Source organism: Festucalex cinctus, chromosome 7, assembly GCF_051991245.1.
Source record: "Festucalex cinctus isolate MCC-2025b chromosome 7, RoL_Fcin_1.0, whole genome shotgun sequence".
Classification (NCBI taxonomy): domain Eukaryota; kingdom Metazoa; phylum Chordata; class Actinopteri; order Syngnathiformes; family Syngnathidae; genus Festucalex; species Festucalex cinctus.
Genome location: NC_135417.1, coordinates 12,507,305 through 12,528,429, shown reverse-complemented (window position 1 = coordinate 12,528,429; position 21,125 = coordinate 12,507,305). Strand labels below are relative to the sequence as shown.

At 40.9% G+C, this 21,125-nt stretch overlaps 1 protein-coding gene and 1 pseudogene across 17 annotated transcripts in view; one reads left to right on the top strand and one right to left on the bottom strand.

Annotated features, from left to right (window-relative positions):
• Window positions 1-465: 465 nt before the first annotated feature.
• Window positions 466-2,631, top strand: LOC144022045 (uncharacterized; annotated as a pseudogene). Its single transcript, XR_013284251.1, has 4 exons — window positions 466-555; window positions 644-766; window positions 1,902-2,018; window positions 2,105-2,631. The product of XR_013284251.1 is annotated as an uncharacterized LOC144022045 (transcript).
• Window positions 2,632-3,715: 1,084 nt separating this feature from the next.
• The window catches only part of LOC144022036 (focal adhesion kinase 1-like), a 43,911-nt gene continuing 26,501 nt past the window's right edge, over window positions 3,716-21,125 (bottom strand). For 8 of the 16 annotated variants that reach the window (XM_077526454.1, XM_077526455.1, XM_077526449.1 and 5 more), the window contains 12 exons: window positions 20,844-21,048; window positions 17,061-17,172; window positions 13,137-13,214; window positions 12,864-13,052; window positions 11,903-12,076; window positions 9,832-9,894; window positions 7,323-7,362; window positions 6,942-7,045; window positions 5,524-5,679; window positions 5,152-5,232; window positions 4,506-4,591; window positions 3,716-4,348 (listed from right to left, as the gene is read on the bottom strand). In XM_077526454.1, coding sequence (XP_077382580.1) covers window positions 4,222-4,348; window positions 4,506-4,591; window positions 5,152-5,232; window positions 5,524-5,679; window positions 6,942-7,045; window positions 7,323-7,362; window positions 9,832-9,894; window positions 11,903-12,076; window positions 12,864-13,052; window positions 13,137-13,214; window positions 17,061-17,172; window positions 20,844-21,048 — 1,415 coding nt within the window. In that variant the 3' untranslated portion in view covers window positions 3,716-4,221. Of the gene's footprint in view, window positions 4,349-4,505; window positions 4,592-5,151; window positions 5,233-5,523; window positions 5,680-6,941; window positions 7,046-7,322; window positions 7,363-9,831; window positions 9,895-11,902; window positions 12,207-12,863; window positions 13,053-13,136; window positions 13,215-17,060; window positions 17,173-19,176; window positions 19,395-20,843; window positions 21,049-21,125 lie in introns of those variants that run through there. The other 8 variants (XM_077526461.1, XM_077526459.1, XM_077526460.1 and 5 more) reach the window with 5 other exon arrangements.

Here is a 21,125-nt window from a genome sequence, read left to right as displayed (position 1 = left end):
CTCAGTCATTTATGATTTTTTTTTTTTTTTTTTTTACTGCTGACCACTCAAAATGTGGGTCAGACCTATCGATACATAAATAGTTTTTATTAATTGATTGATTTTGGATGCCCTCTATGGACAATAAAAGCAATAGTGTGCTATGAACGAAAATAATTATGATGTATGTAAATTCAAGTTTTGCATTGAATTACAACGAACAGATAAAGCATTTTTTGTGTGCTACAAATTTTATTTTAAATGTGTCCTTTCATGACAAAACAAGTTAGCAATAATTGAACTTTGATTGTAATTTATTGAACATAAACAAAAATGAAAAAAAGAAGAAAAACAAAACTTGTTTGTTCTTGTCATTTCTCTCACTTTGAGGGTGTCATTAATTAAGCAAAAGGTGTCGGCACTCGACTCGAGAAAAGAAAGCAAACAAGTTGTCAAGCCGTGCGTGCTTTTGCTCCACAAAGGAATCGTCGCTCATTGGGCAACGAGACTGACAGCAGAAATAACACGAGGCAAGCAAACGTCAAAGAACGTCGCGCGCACGCGCCACCACGGCAGGTGACATTTGTCAAATACTTTCAGTTGAGCGCCACCACGGCAGGTGACATGGGTGGAACTGTGCTGAATTGTGGATTTGCACCAACAGAAACTCAAACGACAGACAACGGAGCCGTGACGACAAGTTGGACGTTACTCACGTGAGCTTGAGACGGTTCGGTCATGATGCTGCTCATCCTCGTCTTCCGCGCACTTTTCTTCTTCTCTCCAGGTGAGTTTGTCATGCGGCTGCTGCTCAAAAAGGCTGTCAAGACTTTTAGAAGCAAGCGTAGCAAGCAACAGGTCAAATTGTTATCATCATTTGCTTTATATTTATATTTGAATGTAACTTTATGTAACGCTTTGCAGTAACGATTACATTTTGTTTTAGACAACAAATGCACAGATTTATATTTGTACATTGTCCTGAATAGGCCTAATGCATTTATTGTTTAAAAAAAAAATAAAAAAAAAATCCTGTGGCATATGCAGGAAGTACTTACTCCATTATCTGCAAGGATGTGAAATTTCTTGCTGAGCCAGATGAATGATTGTCGGAAGGAAGATCCTGAGTAACACATTTGGTTAGATGCATAAATTCGTGCTCTTTGCTTCCTACATAAAACATTTCTCAGTGCATAATTATGGGAGATAGCAGAAATTATGCATTGAGTCGACCTTACTGGAAAATGCATTTCAGAATAAGCGCTAACTTTAAGGAGACATGTTATGGAATTGATTTTGTACTTTTAAAAAAATGATTATATAGAATTAACGGTGTGTGTGCATTTTAAGGTTACGAGCTCACAAAAACTAACAAAGTAATGAAAATTTTCATTTACAAAGGAAATAAAAAATAAATAAATGTTTTTTTAAAAATGAAAACTAAAGTAACTGAAATGTTTTACATTAATAAAACAAACTAAAGCAATAATTATTGTTCAAAAAAAGTATTTGTTTTATTAAATTAATAAACATGCACTTTCAGTGTTGATTTTAAACAATTTATGTTGTTTGCAAATTGCATTTTACTTTATTAAACAATGAAAGCAATTGCCTTTTCCCCCCCCCCAAAAAAAAAAGATTTGCACTTGAAAAACTATCATTTAAAAATAAAAACAAATACTAAAACGAATCAAATTAAACCAAAACAAAGCAGCATTAAAAAAAAAAAAATGGATTGGCTAACTGCATCACATTCTGGTAAGCACACAATTTTTGTTCAGTTTAGTCACGATGATGAACAGTATTTGTTCCATCAACTATTGACACGTATTTTGGAGGGAAAACAGAATCCGTCTTTTAAGGGGTTTTGTCTTTTCTGTTTCGTTTGCCTTCAGCGCCTTTTGTTTGTCTTCTACTTGCAGTGATGCTATTGAGCTGCTACGTGTGCACTTCTTCTCTCACTAACGACGAGTGCAACGCAAGCACGCAGCAATGCCAACAACCTCTGGACACGTGCATGACAGTCGTGGACACGTTAGGTACCGACCCGACGGAGCGCTCAGGACGCAGATATCAAAACCATCATCATCATCATCATTTCCGTTCCTGTTTTGCGGCCGTGCAGGTCACATGAAGGCCATCGTGACGCAGTGCGCCAGCCGGGCCACGTGCAACGGAGCCGCCTCGACCGCTTTTGTGGACGCCGATGGAAACGGCAACGCGGTCAGCTGTTGCGACGCTTTCAACTTGTGCAATTTTTATTTAGCGGCGCCGGGTCCGCTCGCGCCCAAGGAGGACGAGCCGCCGTTCTGCTGCTGGTCGCTGCAGGCGCGCTACTGTGGTCAAACTGAGGTCAAGAGGTCAAGTCACATTGATGTTCAACAGGGGTGAGGGGATTAACAGTTTATTTATTTATTATTTTTTACCATAAATGGGCCCTGGTGTAACACTAATGCAGTATTGCAGTGTATAATTTGCATGAAACACAGGGTCAGGGGTCAGGGGTCAAGGGTCGCAAGTTCTTCTACAACAAATTCGCCCACCCAATCTTGAATGATAGATTCGGGTCAATTATTGGAATTAAAAATCAAATCATTTGTCCATCCATCCATCCATTTTCTTAACCGCTTCTTCCTCACAAGGGTCGCGGGGGTTGCTGGCACCTATCTCAGCTGGCTCTGGGCAGTAGGCGGGGGACACCCTCGGCGGGGTCGCCAGCCTATCGCAGGGCATTTGTCCATATAATGTTCACAACTTTTCTGTACCGCTCGTCCTGTATAATGTATTGCACATTATTATTGTTGTTGTTGCAGTCGAATGAAAAGCATTCAAATTTTGTTATACTTTATTAGCCAAATGCAACAGTTTTTTTTTTTTTTTTTTTTTTTTATAAAAACAAGGCACATGATTTGGAAAGACATGCTTTTCATTGAACATCAACATACATGTAATATACATGTAGCTTTGACAATAGCTTTAATTTTATTTGAATTTTTTTTAACAGTTGAACAATAAATGTGAGCACTAGTTGTCAATGTATTGTATTTTTTTGCAATTGAGTAAAACTCAAAACTTGTTTCCACCATTTCCACTTCTTCATGATTTTTATTTCATTGTTTGTTTGTTTTTTCCTGCTATTTAACAAGAAGGCAGACAAAATAAAAACCAGTGTTTACTAGTACCACTTCTGTACAGTACAGTTTACAATATACCAACATGAGCAGATTTACACGACAACAAAGAGATAAAATAAATTGTTTATTTGACATTTGTCACCCAGGTTGCTGATTGGCTGGCTAGACGTGATAATCGAACCTGGCTCAAACGACTCTTGATTCATTTTTGGTGCTGTGCAAATATGCTCTCCTCCATAAAACGTACGTCACGACCACACGCGCCGACTTTTTGTGTTCTCGGTTCATTCTCGTGAGTTTGCAAGACGATATTCCAGTTTCATGTTTTTTATTTTTTTGACGCGTTCCCCAAAGGTTGCCGTGCTCGAGTTCATTTGCATTCCGGCGGATATGACGGTGAAAGTCGGACTCACCTTCGTCTTCATCCTCCTCGGTGCTGCTGGCTGGGTGGGATCGAATATTTATGCATTTTTCTGTTTAGATGATGATGATGATGATGATGAAGAGCAAACTCGGTGAGGTCTGAGGCGGCTTCATCAAAATCTTTCCAACCTGCTCACACCGGAGTTGAATGAGGAAGACAACAGGAAAAAGAGACAGTAAGAAAGAAAAGAGTTTTTTTTTCCTTTAGAGTTTTGTATCGTGTCGTTCCTTCTCATTTGTGATGCTATAAATAAAAGAGGGTGCGAGGGGGGGGAAGATGGGAAGCGGAGAACGGGCACGTGAAGGTTTCTGCGTCACAAAAACTGCCGACATGCTTGAGTCTCTTCCTTGTGATATGTGAAGCTCAAGAGAGTCCAGTTCTGATGGCTTGGTTTACTCCAACTGGAACGGATTCATGGTGTTCTATTTGAAAACCATCCCACTATTCCTCTCCCAGTTTTAGTCCACAAAGATGGCAAATCCCTGATTCAGGAATTGTTTTTGCTCAGTTCTTTTAAAAAAAAAAAAAAAAAAGATCTCACAGTGGTGCAAGAGTTAAATAAGTGATCAACTCACGACGATATCAGGACCCCCATTAAGTCTGTTTTTGGATGGAAGGGTCCAACAACTCTCACTGATAAGGAAGTCAACGGATCCAGCAGTCCGTGAAGAGCACTTTGCGCTGCTAGTGTGGGCGGGACTGGGCCATCATCTTGAGCCGGGATTGGTCGATGACATCCAGCAGATTTTTGGCGTCCACGGCGAGGGCGTGAGCGGCCGTTAGCATCTGCTTCTTATAGTCTTGCTGAAGACTGATTGCGATACATCAAAAAAAAAAAAGATACATTAGCTACACATACAGCCCCTTCTACATATTAGCATAATATTGTATTTATTCCAAAGCGTTACCGTTTCTTCTGACGTTCAATAAAAAATTAAAAAAAATAATTAGGAAGAGATTACACCTACCTTGTCATCACATACTGCTGAGCTAACTTCATTTTTCCAATCAGCTCTGCCAAGTCAGAGTTCAAAAGCTTTTGCGCCATCTCGATCTGCAAAAAAATGAATACCGTATTTTTACTTACGACTTATACTCTGGTGCGACCTATGTGTGAAATTATTAACACATTATGACATCATTTCACATGCTATTTTCACACTAAACCACAAGAGGGCGCTCTAGGCCTGTGTACAAGTGTAATTACATCACCTCCCCAGTTGGGGGAGTTGTTTAATAAAAGTGATACAGAGGATGAAGATTTCATTGGATTTAGTGATTTGGAGTGAAACTGATAGTTTGGTGAACTTGTTAGCATGTTCTTTATGCTAGAGTTATATGAATAACTCGTATTCGAATAACTCGTAAAACGCATATTCAGCCTGTTTTTGGTGTTGGATTTTATCAAATACATTTCCCCCAAAAATGCGACTTATACTCCAGTGCGACTTATATATGTTTTTTTTTTCCTTCTTAATTATGCATTTTTTGGCTGGTGCGATTTATAATCCGGAGCGACGTATAATATACGGCACATAAATAAAATAATTATCGCCAATAAAGATGAGAAATGTGTGTTTGCGCTTCGCATACGTATGAGTGTGTCCTCATCACCTCTCGGTGTGTGCTGGCTGGAAGTTGCGGTAGCGTCTCGTCGACTGTGGCCAACAGCGTCCGCAACGCAAGGCCCACATCCTGAAAACAGGAAACCACATGATCTTCTCAATTTGAGCCAAACGGCTCCGATGGACGAGCCTGCAACTCGGATGACGTCAATATCGGCCAAAGAGCAGACAAATCGGGTTATTTACCGGCGGATTCATTCAAAGCGGGCACGGATTTGATTGCTCACGTAAAAATGTGAAGAAGCTGACCTGCTAGCCGTTGCAAATCGATGAATTTAACACACATAATGAGACGAAAAGTGACGGCTGATGTTCTGCTTGAAAGTGAGGTGCAAAATAAAACAAACTTTTCTCTTGTTACCTTGACCATGGGAACGTACTCCTCGGGAGGGGCCGGCTGAATCTTGCTGGACATCTCGATCACAGCTTTAACCAATCCGGTCACATTTTCGTACACCTTGTCGTTGGAGCGGTCCAGATTGGCGGTGGGAGGGGGGCTGATCTCTTGGGGCTGAAGCTGAGACAAGTCAAGTGCAAACATCAATGAGTGCTGTGTTTTTGCCACGTGACCAAATACGGCAAATGACGCGACGGATGAGACATACAATATGAATGCTTTGCGTGCATCTCATCCCGTGGACGACTTGCATGTCTACAACAACTAGTAAGAACTAATGAGTCAAATAAATCATAGAAAAAACAAGAAATCATACTGAAGATGCTATTTGTAAACATTCCAACTGAATGAAACGTTGGTGAAAATGTCATTTCTTGGGTCATACAATTCTCAAATTGTGCAAAATTTTTCTTTTCTCGTCTTCAGGTTTTATGGAAATCAAATAAAACGCAATGTACTAATTGAGAAATTAGTAACTAAATGAAAGGACACGTGGATGTTAAGCTCTACTAGTGTGCTACACGAGAATAATGTACCCACATTAGCATGTACTTGTCTTATAAAGCCACTAGATGGCCCTCCAAGGCACAAAGTATTCACTTTTCTCAAGCGTCTGACACATCCACAGTCTTGTAATTGGAAATTGAATCTCATGCGATGGATGGATGGATGGATGGATGGATGGATGGATGGATAGGATAAAGTTCCTTCCTATGTGCAATCTTTGACTTACAAAGTCAAATTATTATGGCTACTATTCAGTGAAATATATTCAGAATGAAAAAAAGTTACGCAATTAAAGGACCACCTTGTGGAGCAAGACAACAGGTGTGCACAGACAGAAAATGCTGGACAGGAAATCAAATGGGACGAAAAACGCCATCTGCTCATTACACTGGCCGCTGTTTTGAAAAGAGACAGCTGTGTGATGTGATTTTTTTTATTTCAGTATGGCAGCCAGTTAATATTGTTAGTAAAAGTTCCTATTGGCTCGAAAACAGATGTGTTCGCTTTAGGGGGAAAGAATCTTGCATTGGGAGTGCATGAAAAGGGGACAGCGGGAAATAAATAAGGAATGGAAAGACAGAGGTTGTGAAATGTGTGATGAACAAGAAGACAGACGGACGTAACGACATTATGCTGCTTACCCGCCAGGGCTGGGGGGGGTCAACAGTAAGGCAGGACAGGAGGAGGAAGACGAGCAACAGTGTGAGCAGGCAAACCCAAAGAAGACAAGATATTATTGGGAAGCATTAAAAAGGCACTCGATTGTATATATTAGGCAAAGTGTGATTGTTTTTGTTTGATGATGACGTTCAAGATATGTGACACAATTATGAATCTTTTTGCACATTGGCAAGCTTTTTTTTTTTTTTGCGTACCTTCACGCCATCATTGTAGCTGTCTGCAGTGTTCAGACCGGCCAGACTGCACCCTTGGCTCTGGGCCCCGGGTCGTGGTGGTTTCTTCGGGGGGGCCACAAGCTCTGCAGGAAACAACATCGCTTTTAGTTCGGGACTGTAGTAGAGCCCCATTGCAAGCTAATTTTATAAGCGTGCGTTCTTAGAATCTCACAGGATTCAACAATAGCGTGTTTAAAAAAAAATAAAATAAAATAAAAAATAAGCCAAATCTATAGCTTGTATGAAGCAGGCTAAAGCGCCATACACTTAAATGCACACTTCAGAGGTTTAAATGGAAAGAGAAGAAAAAAATTGTGGTTGGAGGACTATAATTTAATTGGTTACAGGCCCGTCGATTACCTGCTTTGCCAACGGGCTGGTATATGTGTTGGTTTCCCGTCTGCAAAAAACAAACACATCAACAATACTTTGGGTTAGCAACTATGCACGCCTAAAGTAGAAGCAACTTTACGGGCGAGACGTCTAAGAAAAGTTGAGAATGCGACTTATGTTCAAATCACACGACACTCCGTCTCTATTTGTCTTTTGCAGTGGTGTGTGTGTGTGTGTGGTCTATCACTATGTTACATGAACGTAAAAATGTTCTGTGTGGCCACACACATATAAAAATCAACAAAGAAGCCCGAAGCGTTCCTTGACGAATTGTTGCAAACATAAAATAAACAATTTCATGTTGTCGGATGCCAGTCAAATCAAAATTCTAAATTTTAGGTCCATTATTTCATTTGGCTTGTGTGTGCAAGAGAACAGAAGCAATGGCGGAGGAACGTCTTTGTGCAATGGGATCCTTGTGGCTTGACGACCACAGACACCCCAAAATATTTGACTACAGTAAGACAAACCCCCCCACATATAGGAGGGAGATTTTTCCCACCACAAACCACATTCTATGGGAGGAGGAGGAGGAGGAGGAGGAGGAGGTCAGGCAGTGTGATGAATTACAGAGACAGAAATATCTCCGTTGCCAACGGCAACATTAGACTGCAAGGCCAATGGCTTCTGGTACAAAAAAATATAATAAAAATCCTCTTCCTGATATGCATTATTATTATTGACATATTTCATGCACTATCCAGAAAAAAAACATTTCATGACTTTGTGTGGTTCAATCTTGTCTGTGTGACATTAACACGTCAGGACAGCTGAAATTTCACATTTTAAAAATGCAAAATAGTTGTGAGTGTAGAAAAGTGTTTGATGTACATCTTTAAAGGGGAAAAAAAAAACATTTACAATATTATGTTCTATGCTGCAGGACTAAACATGGCATTCTGATTAATTGTGAGTCTGTGGACTGAGTTAAGCAGCAAAATTAACCCTTTTTTACATTTATGTTTAAATCCATCTGAGGGGATGTCGATTTTGACACTTGCTGTTAACTGAACATGACATCACAGTTGCTGAGCGTGCAGGTAATGACCAGATACGGCTTTGGTCCTCCATCACACCTGAACTTGGAGCTGCCCACCAGTGAGCTCATCATCGCCAAGGGAGAATGTCAACTCCAGGTCCGAACATGGCTTCGCTTGAAACGAGCCATGTGGGATTTTCCTGTGACGCCGCTTCACACTCCCAAGAGTTTAACTGCGTGTAATTACAGGTGGCCAGATTTGGACACAGCCCAGTAAACTCCACACGAACACGGCGCGGCAACACACAGAGGCAAAGAGGGAAAGCACAAAGACGGCCGTTTGGTGTTTATGCAACGGTTTTCTATTAATAACCAGCCGCGATGTGGGAATGCACTGACCCCACGTCGCTGACCCCGGCAAAAAATGGGTTACTTCCTGCTCCGGGATCACAACCGCTTGCTGTCATGAAAATAAACACATGCTGCCACCAATTTGCAGTGAGACCAACCAGAATGTGACTCATTCATCTCAGGAATCATCTCTGCGAGTTTCTACCAGTTATTCCAAACCACTTCCTAAGTGTGCCATGAGAGATCGTCTGCGCCACTGGAAATTATGCAATTTTATTTAATTGGACCAAAAATTATTGTTGATTTACTACGGTTTCATGTATCTGTCAGCTAAATTATTTTCCACTTTCAAATTATCAACCTGACGTTAACACGCTCATTGTTTCATTATATATCAAATGTTTTGTGTGATTGTTGTTCTATTGTGTGCCATTTTTTATTTTTATTTTTTTGCAAAACATACCTTGGCTAGAGGTCAGGAAGTACTGGTTTTAACATAAATAATAAAGAACGTTTTGGGTGTTGCAGTACTTGTTAACTCATTCATTCCCAGCCATTTTCACATTTCGCAATCCCGTTCGCTCCCGGCTGTTTTACTGGATTTTGACTGATTTTGCAAGGCCCACAGAATATTGTGTTCAATTGCTATAAAAGCATCAAAAGAAAGATTAAAGTCTCTTCTTTCATCAGGAAAAAAAAAAGTATGTTTCTATCCATTTCCGTTTTGGAGCGATTAGCATTAGATGAGAGCTAAGTTTTATCAGTTTTCACAAATCTATTTAAAATTTAAGTAATTTTTTCAACATGGCCCTGGTTGATCCCCTTTGTTCTGCTGCCACCTGCTGGCCGTTTGTGTAATAACTGCATAACATTTCTGCAACCGTTCTTTGCAGTTGAGAGGCTGCATCAAAGCCTTCCGTATGCTCTAGCATAAAAAAACCCCCAAAAAAACCCATAAATACGTCTTTGGGACACTTAGAGCATTAAAAAAAAAAACTTATTTACACGTTATTGGGAGCAAACGAGTTAACATCCATATGCATGCAACCAAGATGGTTATATTCACTGCTGCTGTCATGCCACTGCTGATAACAGAAAAAATAAATAAATAAATTGACGGAGGCAGAAAAGAGAGGAGCCACTTACCGGTGGCTGGAGTCCTCCATCATCTCGGTCCAGACTCCCTCGAGAACTTCTGGTTTCTGGTTTCTAAGCACATAAAAATGACAACAATTACGAAGGAACTCGACGATACCAAATGAGCATTGAAATAACACTGCAGTGAACAGCAAACAAACACGCTAGTGATTAAATATAATTTAGTCTTCAGGCACGACGTGAACAGAGATTGCAAGTTTCAAACACTTCAATATGATCCCACTTCCAATAAAGCAGAGCCCACACAGTGAGCAGTATGCCAATCTAACCGCTTCCACACAAACAAACAAACAAGCAACGTTACCACAACTTTCCAATGTCAATCGAAAGTCAACAACGAGCCTCCACGCTACACGTACGCATACAATCTCATTCGTGCCGCCTACCAGCTGTCCAAGGCAGGACTTGAAGACCAGCATCGCAATGGAATTCATGTATGTTGTCTAGTGTGAGCTTTTCTCGTCTGTATCCTTGAGTTTGTCAGCAGGTTAACATGGTGGCGAATACATCCGGCACACTTTTATACGACTGTAAAACTCCGGAGAAGCGGAACGAGCTGGAAAGGAGAGGAGGGACGGAGCACGCTGCCAATGAGCGCTCACGTCGACCACTTTCTCCCCCGAAAGCCCATCTTCCTCCTCCTCCTCCTCCTCCTCCTCTTTCTCACCCCTCCCTGAAGGTACTGCATTATAAAACCAGACTGCAAACTTTTTCAGTCAACTTGTGTGTCGTCACTTTGTGGTTGTTGTGTGTGTTGACTGGACTGTCAGATTCTCTGAGACTATCATTAGTTTGGAATTCACGCAGGCCCCACCTGCCTGCAAACACGCACATGTTTGTACAAACTTGCATCCTATTTGTGTAAGAACACTTTAGATTTTTGATTGGTTGAAACGAGGAGAGGCAACCCTACATCATTTTTGCAGACAGTCTAATAAGAGGTGTGACACAGAAAGGGGGCATCGTACCGCAAAGTAGGTAATATTGAAAAGGAAAGGAAGCAAGCCTATCATTTCCCAATTTCCACTATTACAAGTCTCAGCGGAAGAGTCTAAAATGAAAGCGGTTCTAGTTGAACAAACGTCTTCTGTTTTCAGGCAAGTTGCTGTGACGCCAACAGGAATTTAATGTCTCAAATTAGGAGCAATTCTGAGCTGTTGAAAACAGACGGGCGAATGTCAGCAGAAATGTGCACCGCTGTTAACTGCGGTTAGCTAAGAGTTTTTAACTCATTTGCTCCCAATAACGTGTATATACGTTTTTTTTTAATGTTGCAAATGTCCCAAAGACGTATTTATACGTTTTTTTTGGGGTTTTTTTTATGCTAGCGCATACAGAAGGCTTTGATGCAGCCTCTCAACTGCAACGAACGGTTGCAGTAATGGTAGTTATTACACAAACGGCCAGCAGGTGGCAGCAGAGCAAAGGAGATCAACCAGGGCCATGTAGAAAAATTATTAATTCAATCTCTGGTGTAATAACCTTATTTATTGATTGACTGAATTATTTTTTATGTTATTATCTGTTCTCATTGCTGCTGGACATGTAAATTTCCCAGAGGGAGCCATCCCAAAGGGATCAATAAAGTCAAGTCTAAGTCTAAGTCGAACAGCAAGTGACAAATCAGGTGCCCCCTTTGATGGATTTTGCTGCTTAACTCATATTCCACAAACACTATTAAACAGAATACCGTTTAGACTAGTGGAGCTGCATACAACATAATCTTGTCGAGAAAATTCTCTTCCCCTTTTAATGAAAAATAAAATATTCAAATCCTGAGCGATGACTACAAAAATACATTGCAGTACGTCTTATTAGATACGAGCATGTTCTTGGTGAATATGTGATGAATTTCAACAAAATAACAAGCAGGCATCTAAAACAAAAAGTGACAATAACTTAAAAAACTGTAAATGCAACCAAGACAGTTTTTTTCCATGCAGGTATCAATAAGTTGAAATGGGAGTCATGGACACATCATCGCAAGATTTGGTTATGATACCAAATACTCTCACTTGTAGCAGTAGGTGAATAAAAGGCTGAAAGAAGCTGATCATACATGGCCTGTAAAGTTCTCTTCTCGTCCTCGGTGTGTGCTGTGTGTTACCAGCAGCTTTTCCTCCTGCTCCAGCCACCTCTGATCCTCCTCCATCTGCTGCTGCTGTATCATCAGCTGTTCCTCCATTAACAGGCACTGCTGGCCTACACACTGCGCCACGTCTATTGCCCTGTCCTACACAAACAAAAAGACGCCACAGGCACGCACGAGACGTACAAAAAAGCCACAGACGGTGCACAACAGCAAACATGCCACAAACGGATGAAGACAAACATGCACACACATACACAAAACCGATGGCAAACTGATGAGACGCAGCAGCAACACAGCGGGAAGACAATGAGCGTAATTGGTGTGTATGGGTTGATTATGATTCACAGCTCGGTGCCTCATCAACACACAAAACTCACAAAAAAAGTTAAGCCTACAGTATTCGGCTTTTGGTTGAAATTTCAGGATGAACCTAAAATGGAGTATAACTTTTAACAGGTGACCTTAACTCATTCACTGCCATTGACGGAAAAAGCCGTCAAATGATGCATTTTTTCCCTGGTCTGGCAATGATTGTGTTAATAAATAACTTAAAAAAAAAATAATAATCAAAGTGGCCCTTGCAACTTTCTATTTTTCTGTATGTGGCCCTCAGAGGAAAAAGTTTGGACACCCCTGCTGTACATGAAATCAACAATTTATAATTGCTTCATTGATTTTTACCATGTTTAACTCATTCACTGCCATTGACGGAAAAAGACGTCAAATCATGCATTTTTTTTTTGCTGGTCTGGCAATGAATGTGTTAAAAGTGTTTTTGCAAGTGGTATATTTCGCTCTGCTTTCAATGATGAGATTGGAGCTTCCATAAGGTTTGTATGAGACTTTTGAAGAGTACCAGGATTCTGTCGCGTCCATCAACAATTTAAAATAAAATCAAATAAAAAAATAAAAGAAATTGTTCTCTTACCTCCATAGCTGAACCCCAATGCGCCATGTCCTGCCCGTGCGGCTGAGGGAGGTGCTGAACATGCGAGTGTGCGTGGACATGGTGGCGCGGGTGCGTGTGCGCGTGATGCGTCTCCAGCAATGTGGCCTGCGGCGGGTAGAGGGCGCTGGGCACTGACGGCAGCGTGTGCGGACCGGGGTAACCTGCCATCTGACATGGAATATAGAATATAAAATATCATGAACAAAGCCCATTTTCTGCATAGCTTACTTCAAGATGAAGCTGTTGACGTACCTGGTAGTGTCCCGGGTGCTGGGCACTGGGGTAATAGCCTTCACTGGAGCGCGGACTGGGGTAACCTGGTCTACTAGGCTGAGGTGAAAGAGAGAACGAGATAAAGTGGATATGATCGATTGTTACAAGGGATGTTGAGCTGTAAACCACCATTCCAAGTATTTTCTGCCCTTGTAGCGCACACAGGCAGATTTGTTTAGGACACCATCTACTGGTGAATAATGGTAGGGGCTTGAAACCAGTACCCAACATTGCAGATGCTTTTTAAAGGGATACTTCACTTATTTAGCCCATTATAGCAATAAAAAGTGACAATTTTGTCCATAATTAATTTGATCATTTCATTATTTTTTCACGTACAATTAGTACCTTTAAAAGCACATTTTGCAACTCGCCGTCGACTGAAAATGACATCACAAGGGCCCAGGTAGCCAATCACAGCTCACCTGTTTTCGAGGTTTGGTCATGTGACATTCGCAAGATGAGCCCTTGTGATGTCATTTTCAGTCGACAGCAAGTTACAAAATGTGTTTTGAAAGGTACTAATTGTACATGAAACATAATGATAATTAGGGATGGGCGAGTACCGATACCAGGTATCGGTATCAGGCCGATACCAGCCTTTTTTCAAGTACTCGAGTACTCGTGATGCAGACGAGTACAAGCGAGCGAAGAGGTGAAGTGAGTCCTCCTTGCCTGTAAGTGGCGCTAGCTAGCTTGCTGCAGTTTTTCACCAAAACTTCACCGGTTTGGAAATACTTCAAAATTGTCATTCTTAAACTAAAAGAGCATTTTTGTGTTTTATTTTGAGAGACTATTGAAGATCGACTGTGCTGTTTTTTTTGTCAAAATTAAAAGAAATATATTTGTTTAAAAATAGATTTTTTTTATTTGTCAAAATGTACTACTGGTATCGGCAGTTGGTATCGGTATCGGTGAGTACTGAGGGTCTGAGTATCTGAGAAAAAAAGTGGTATCGAACATCCCTAATGGTAATATCAAATTTATTATAGGGAAAATATTAATGTTTGACTGCCAAAAATGGCTATATAAGTAAAGTATCCCTTTAATCCCAGACTAATAAATATGTTTTCTATGATAACCCCTCTTTCTTAATTCATACTTAAAACAATATTTATTATGCGTCTGTAACCTGCATAACCTTTTTGCACTTATATAATTTAAAGTCAGAACATTTTGGACAATTTGCACACGAGCTTTCTGCGTAGATAAAATAAAAATAAATCTTTGTGAGAAGCAAAATTCTTTCCCCTTCCCTAGCATATCTTTAAAAAGAAAAGAAAACAAAAGTGTTGCTCGGCAGAGCGGAAGATTTGCGGCCCCGATTCGTTGCGTGCGCGCAGGCACATTGATCACCAGCAAGTTGAAAGTGCTGCGCTGACATACAGAAACAGAACTGCCACAAACACGTCACAAAGACTTCGAAGCCAGTCTGGAGTGTGGCTGCAAAAATGTGTCTGAACGTGATGTGCTTTCGAGAGGACAGCCAAAGTTAACATGAATTTATTATTCAATGGGTTTTTTTTTCAGTGCTGCACATCAGCAACTGAAAATGAAAAAGAAATGAAAGTGTTTCTATATATATATATATATATATATATATATGTGTGGTTATTCTGATATTAGAAAACATTTTCTTCATCTAGTCAGAGACATATTTACTGCCCACTTTTGTGTAAACATTTGGTCTCGTATTTTATCCGTGACATAGTTGGAATAAGGATTTGAACGGACATTCTGAACAAGCTAAAGATAGGGAGCGATAATCTGAGGACACATCAACACAAAAGCCCGACACAGACAAAAACAAACAACTGCCATGAGATGAAACGCCACCAAGGTCAATCGGCAGCACGCTGGCAGGCCCGAGCGCCATCATGCTGACTTCACAGTGATGCTGTTCTTCAAAGTCACTTCGCTGACATATGAATCATTTGAGATACAAAAGGGGCCAATGGGATTTGTGTTAAACTGAGGACATTTTAGTACAAAATGTTGCAATATTCTTATTGCTTTTCAAATTAAGATAAGGAAAGTATATTTTAAAAGGATTAAATTGTTTTAAACATGTAAAGTGAGAACTAATATGAAATTGAGATGTGTTTCAGCTTTGGGAGCTTAATTACGGAATGAGATGGAAATTGTGTAGCACAAAAGTCATTACCATATTCCCTGTTTTTATGATTGAGGTTCTGGCAAAAGTCCACAGCGCTTTACCAGTATTGGGTGTGTCCTATTATGTCCTATTTTTGACCAATAACCATCACATAAGTGAGGATAAAGTGTTTGGAAAATAAATTAACACATTCACTGCCAGCCCAGCAAAAAAAGCATCATTTGACGTCTTTTGCCGTCAATGGCAGTGAATGAGTTAATGAATGTGAGTGACAAGTCTTCAAAGAGCAGAAATACTGTGCATATAAAGTCGATTCTAAGCTTATTTCAAAAAACCGTGATTGACCTGATTTGAAGAGAATGTTGCAACATTATAGATTGCATTTCCACAAGCAAGTAAGTAGAAGTACTTAAATGCAAGTTGTTGCAAAAGTGCGTAACCTGCCTTGAATGGTCTGTGAGCGCGTAGCGTGCAGGAGGTGAGACAAGATACGTGGTGGGCAGTTAAAGGAGGTCCTGGCCTTTGGTTGGGTGGATTGTTGAACAGAGTACAAACAGAAGGCACTGGGATGAGTTTGTCAGAGTGTGAAAGAGCCAGTTGGGGTGGCTGGAGGTGCGAGGCGGCTTGGAGGTGGACTGTACAATTGGTTGGGCAGCTCGGCATCGGAGTGCTTTTACATTTCAGATTCTGGAGGTTGAAGGCCAAAACATCGGACAAGATGGAACTCTGAGAATTAGGACTGGCAAGCGAATGGAAGTTGTTTGCGTTTGACTGAGATGAAGAGGGCAGGTGGTGGTCGTCGGGAGGGGGATTTGTTTTGTGGGCGCAGCTGCCGTTGGGCAGGCTCTCAGAATTTTTAGGTCGGGGACAAAAGTCAGCATGAGGCTGCAGGTGGAAGCTGGACTGGGAAAAACAGCAACTGTGATGGGTGTTGTTGTGAAAAAGAGGCGACGCAGAAGGAAAAGCGGGACAATAATGTGAGAATACGTTTGATGAAATGGGAGGGGGCGTGGAAGAAGGGTAGCGGGCAAATGAAGGAGGAAGGTTTCCGGGGCGGAGGGAAAGCTGTGAGGCAAAGTGCTGGTTTTGATGGCAATGGAGAGGAGAGGAAGCGGACAGACAATCCAGACTGAAGGAGGGCTGCAGTGAAGGACGGTGACCCGGCTGCAAACACAATAGAAAGAAAGAAAAGGTAGAGGAGGCACAAATGTGTCGGAAAAAAAAAAAAAAAAAAAAAAAGGTTTGTGAGAGGAATGCACACATGAGGAAGAGGAAGATGTAACTAAAATCTAACAACTCTTAACGCGCTTGGATAGGTTAAATGTAGCATTCACAAATGTATTAGTGAAGCCTTAAAACACATCAATGTCATCAACGCATCACTGTTTTCACGACATACTGCATGGCTTTGCATTTAAAAGTGTACGGAGGAGTTAGCAGATGTGACTGCAAGCGGGGATAAAGTCGCTAGCAGCTGGGGCAGCAAGTTGGGAGGGTTCTCATGGAAGGCGGGGTTAAGGTTTCTGACTCATGAACTGCGAGTGGGCATGTCACATTTTCCAGTTTGCAGTACTTGTTAAGGAAATTGTGGTGAAAAGAGGAATCTCATCAGTTGTGCTTTTGAGTTTTGAATTGTAGAAAGGAGCAGAATTATAGCAAGAAACGTAATTAATTCCAGAAAAAGTCAACCTGATCATATTCAATCAATTGAATTGAAAAAAATGTCCTCTGTGTGACTGTGTGAATCTGGTAGATTCAAAACAAAGAGAAGTGAGAAGTCGCCTTACCTTTGGTGGTGCTTCATCAGACCCTCCCGAGTCCCACGACACGGTGACCTGCCTCCTCATCTCCATCCTGTTTCTCTCCTTCTGCTGGGCCTTCTCCTCTTCCAGTATTGTGCTGGAAAACGGGAGGAAAGACAATCAAAGAGATGACAAGTCTTTCTGTTGCATAGCAGCTTCTGCGCACAGCCAAGCTCAACAAAAACTTCTCTTATTTCTTAATAATCCGATACCAAATCCAGTGCTGCAATTGAGAAGAAAACTGCATGAGGCATCATCCACGAGCATTTCAGTCCAATAGAATCAGCTTCAGTCCTCCACAATTGTCTTTGTTTAGAAAGTAATGAAAAACATTATGACAGCTGAATGGATCTACAGTAATCGGGTATTTAATACTTCTTGGATCATTGAGGGACCATTAAAAATACAACAAGTGATACATCTTTACAGTCATGCAATCTTCCAAATGGGTTTTCACATGAGCGCCTCTTAAAACAGACCGAAATTGGAAGATAACCAAATGCTAAAGTGATTACATAAGAGTAATAAAAAAAAAAAAAGGTTGACAAGAAATGTGTTAGTGCGCTGATTCTGCCTTATCAATTAAAAATCTACATGCAAAGTTAAACCAATCAGCTTCCAAAATTATAATTTTTTCGAATCTTACCATATAACCGTGTGCAAAAAGACAATTTCCTTGTTACGTCAACTCTTACTGGGGGAAAAAAAAACGCTAGCTCAAATCAGAAAGATTCCCAGAGGATCTGAAGAGCGGATGGTTTGCAAAACAACGTCGCGCAATCCGGCACATGCGCTCCACTCAAACCCTCAACAAGACGAAACGCTATTTTGAGGAACATCATCATCACCCCCCCGTGCTGTTGTCGCCCACCGTGTGTGTTTGTGTGTCCCTGCACCTGTCGAAGTTCATCTCCTGACAGGTCTTGTCCTTTATTGCTATTAGAATGCACACGTGTGTCAGTGGGGCGTTCCAAGTTAGGTTTAGGGACGAAATACATTGTACAAACAAAAATATATACTCATTTCATATTTGCATTACAAAGAAATTGTGGTTTCTACTCAATCATGACTATGGTTGAGCATCATTTGTGGGTCCAATCTATTTTGCCATGAGCATTTTTTTTTGTATTAATTCTCTTCATTAAGCTTATTTAAATGTAAAAAAAATAAATCAAAGTGTCACATAAATCTGCCTTGCGCAAGCAAATGACATCATATATGAGGCGAAATGAGGATCAATTCACCTCCAAGCAACATAAACACTCCTGCCCGGTGCCCACCAACACCACCACCATCATCTGGAACAACATGGCCTGTTTATTTACACGGACCAAGAAGAAAGCTGAGTCGTGGAGTTTGTCAAAAACACTCAACTTCATTTGAATGCTGCTCAATGTAAACTCTACTGGCAACTGGTGGACAGCAGAAATTAAGGATATACATACTCTGTCTTAATATTTAATGAAAGCACTGGGATTTTCATTATTCTATTATGCACAATACATGGCTCAATTGTGGCCCATCTCATAACTTCATCAAACAAAGAATTTGGTTTCCTTATTTTTTCCCCCCATTGTTTTAAATTACTTTCGTAAGAATCTACACATCGATGATGACAAAAAGTGTATTTTCTGTCATGTTGAAACCCTCTTCCCCCCCTCAAGAATCCAAAATCCTATCCTAAGTACTGTGTGTATCCAATTTCACATTTGGAATCAATTTAAATAACACGAATAATCGCGAGAACAGAATGATGCTCTGAATGTTTAATCAGTCTCAGTTTCAGTCTCAGTACTTTCTCTGACATACACGATAGTCAAAGGTTGCAAAAGTGCATTAGTCTTTTTACCAAGCCAAAAAGGTTTTGATTTGGCCACACATCTCCAACTTAGCAAACTGTAGCAAGATTCAGCAATTTGCAAAGTAAAAAAAAAAAAAAACTACCAGTAGTCATCTTTACCATTAATAAATGCAGCATAATGCAGTCACTCAATACAGTAGCTCAGTTGGAATAACGGGAAAATGCTGTCAATGTATTTAAGGTTGCCACAACATTTGTTACGCTTTGAAAAACAAGACATAAAGACGGCAAGACTTTTACCTCAAGAGCAGGACAACATAATTGCAGCAGTGTATCCACTCAACATCAACATTTACAACCAATAAAATCCACTAATGAGGAACACTTGGGGACCGAGCTGAGCAACTGCAACTAATCCAGCATCACTAACAAGACAAAAACTCAATTCTTCTGGCAGCTTGACAGCAAGATGCAATAATGCAGCAGAAAAAGAAGAAAAAAAAAGAAAAAGATCACATCTCACAGTGCAAGAAAAGAAGTCTGACTACTTTGGACGAGCGCTACCGAAGACCCGCTTGCTCCTTCCTTTCTTGCACTCATCTCTCTCACTATTCTGTCTTTCTCTGTTTTCCTTGGCAAGCTGTCGCCCCTGGCAGCTGCCCACTGTGTAAACACACACGCGCACGCACACACGCAGGTCGTCAGTCTAGTAAAAGCGTAAGGGAAGCTGAAAGCTGCATATTTGGCAGGCAAGACCTATAATTGATAATATGATATAAATGTTTTCCAGACCAAGAGAAAACCAAAGCCGCCTAAAAGGATGACTTTTTCCTGCAAACGCAGCCGATGACTTGCACAAGAATGAATGACCCCCTCAAAACAACAACCATTCAAATAAATCAATCAACATTTTTGTCAACTTCGCATGGCTTTAAAGTCAGATCATGAACACGAGCTGTCAAAAGCGTGGCGGCGCATTTGTGGAAGATTAACTCGACTTCAATGGACTTGGACTTGAATGTTGCCGGATTGAAATATATCAACGCGAACGCCACGAGATTGTGATGACGCGGCCACAATGTGGAGGAAATGGGCGTCGTGGAGTAAGAAAAACTGACAAACTGGAGGTATCGCTTTAGAATTGAAGGTGTGAGTCATGCTGGTTTGGCGAAAACTCGTAAAAACCACAGCAGTTAAATATGCACCCTTAGTTCCCTATTTTAGTGCTCGCAAATGAGACAGAAAATGCATGCGTGCATAAAGGAACTATGCTTCTTTTTTAAAAATTGATTATGTATTGGATGTGCAAAATCTTCAGAACTTTCAGGATGGATGAGGATGACAGACAGAAGCATTGTCTGCCATCATGAGCATCATATAGAAATGTAAACATAACAGTGATGTCATATTGACGTAGAGGACAAACTTGAATGTAAACGCACAATCAGTAGCATGCGTTTAATAAGTCGAATGGAATTCATTAGTCAACTTGACTACGGAGAGACACAGTGACATCTGCTGTCCAAAACACGGAAGAAACTCTCGCCTTACTTTGGTAAAAACTGTCTTCTAGAAATGAAATGGTTGCAAAGATACATAAAGTCCATTTTAAAAGATTTTTGTTGTGGCTTTCGGCTTGTCCCATCAGCAGTCGACGCGAGTCATTGCGTGATTTGACCCGTCTGCACGAAGGGCAGCAAGCATGTCGTCCATTACCCACTATATCATCAGCGCACCCCAAGAAAATGTGGCCAGGGGAGGTTATGATGAAGAGCACAGGAACAAATATCATGTCAGAGATTTACTGCATGAGTATGACTCAGAAATTCATTCTAAAACTGTTGGAAAATGAACAGAGCAACAACAGCACAGACGGTCTTTTGAGCTCTCAAGATGGGAAAGGTCATGCTTACACTGCACCAGAGTGGAAAAGTTCAAACATTGAAAGCACAACGTCAAATAAATACCTGAGCTGAGTTTTCAGCTCATTGAAGCGCGGCCGCTTGCTCGGATCATACGACCAACACTTTGTCATCAAGCTGTACAGCGTCGGGGGGCACTGAGGGGGCATGGCCAGTCGTTCGCCGTTCTCGATCCTCCCAATGACGTCGTTGTTCTTTACACCTTGGAAAGGCTTGATGCCATACATCAGTATTTCCCACATGCAGACGCCTATACAAAGTCAAATAAGAAGAAGAATGAACCAAATATTAGTGTGAGTAAATCAGCTATTGTTCCAATTTCAATCA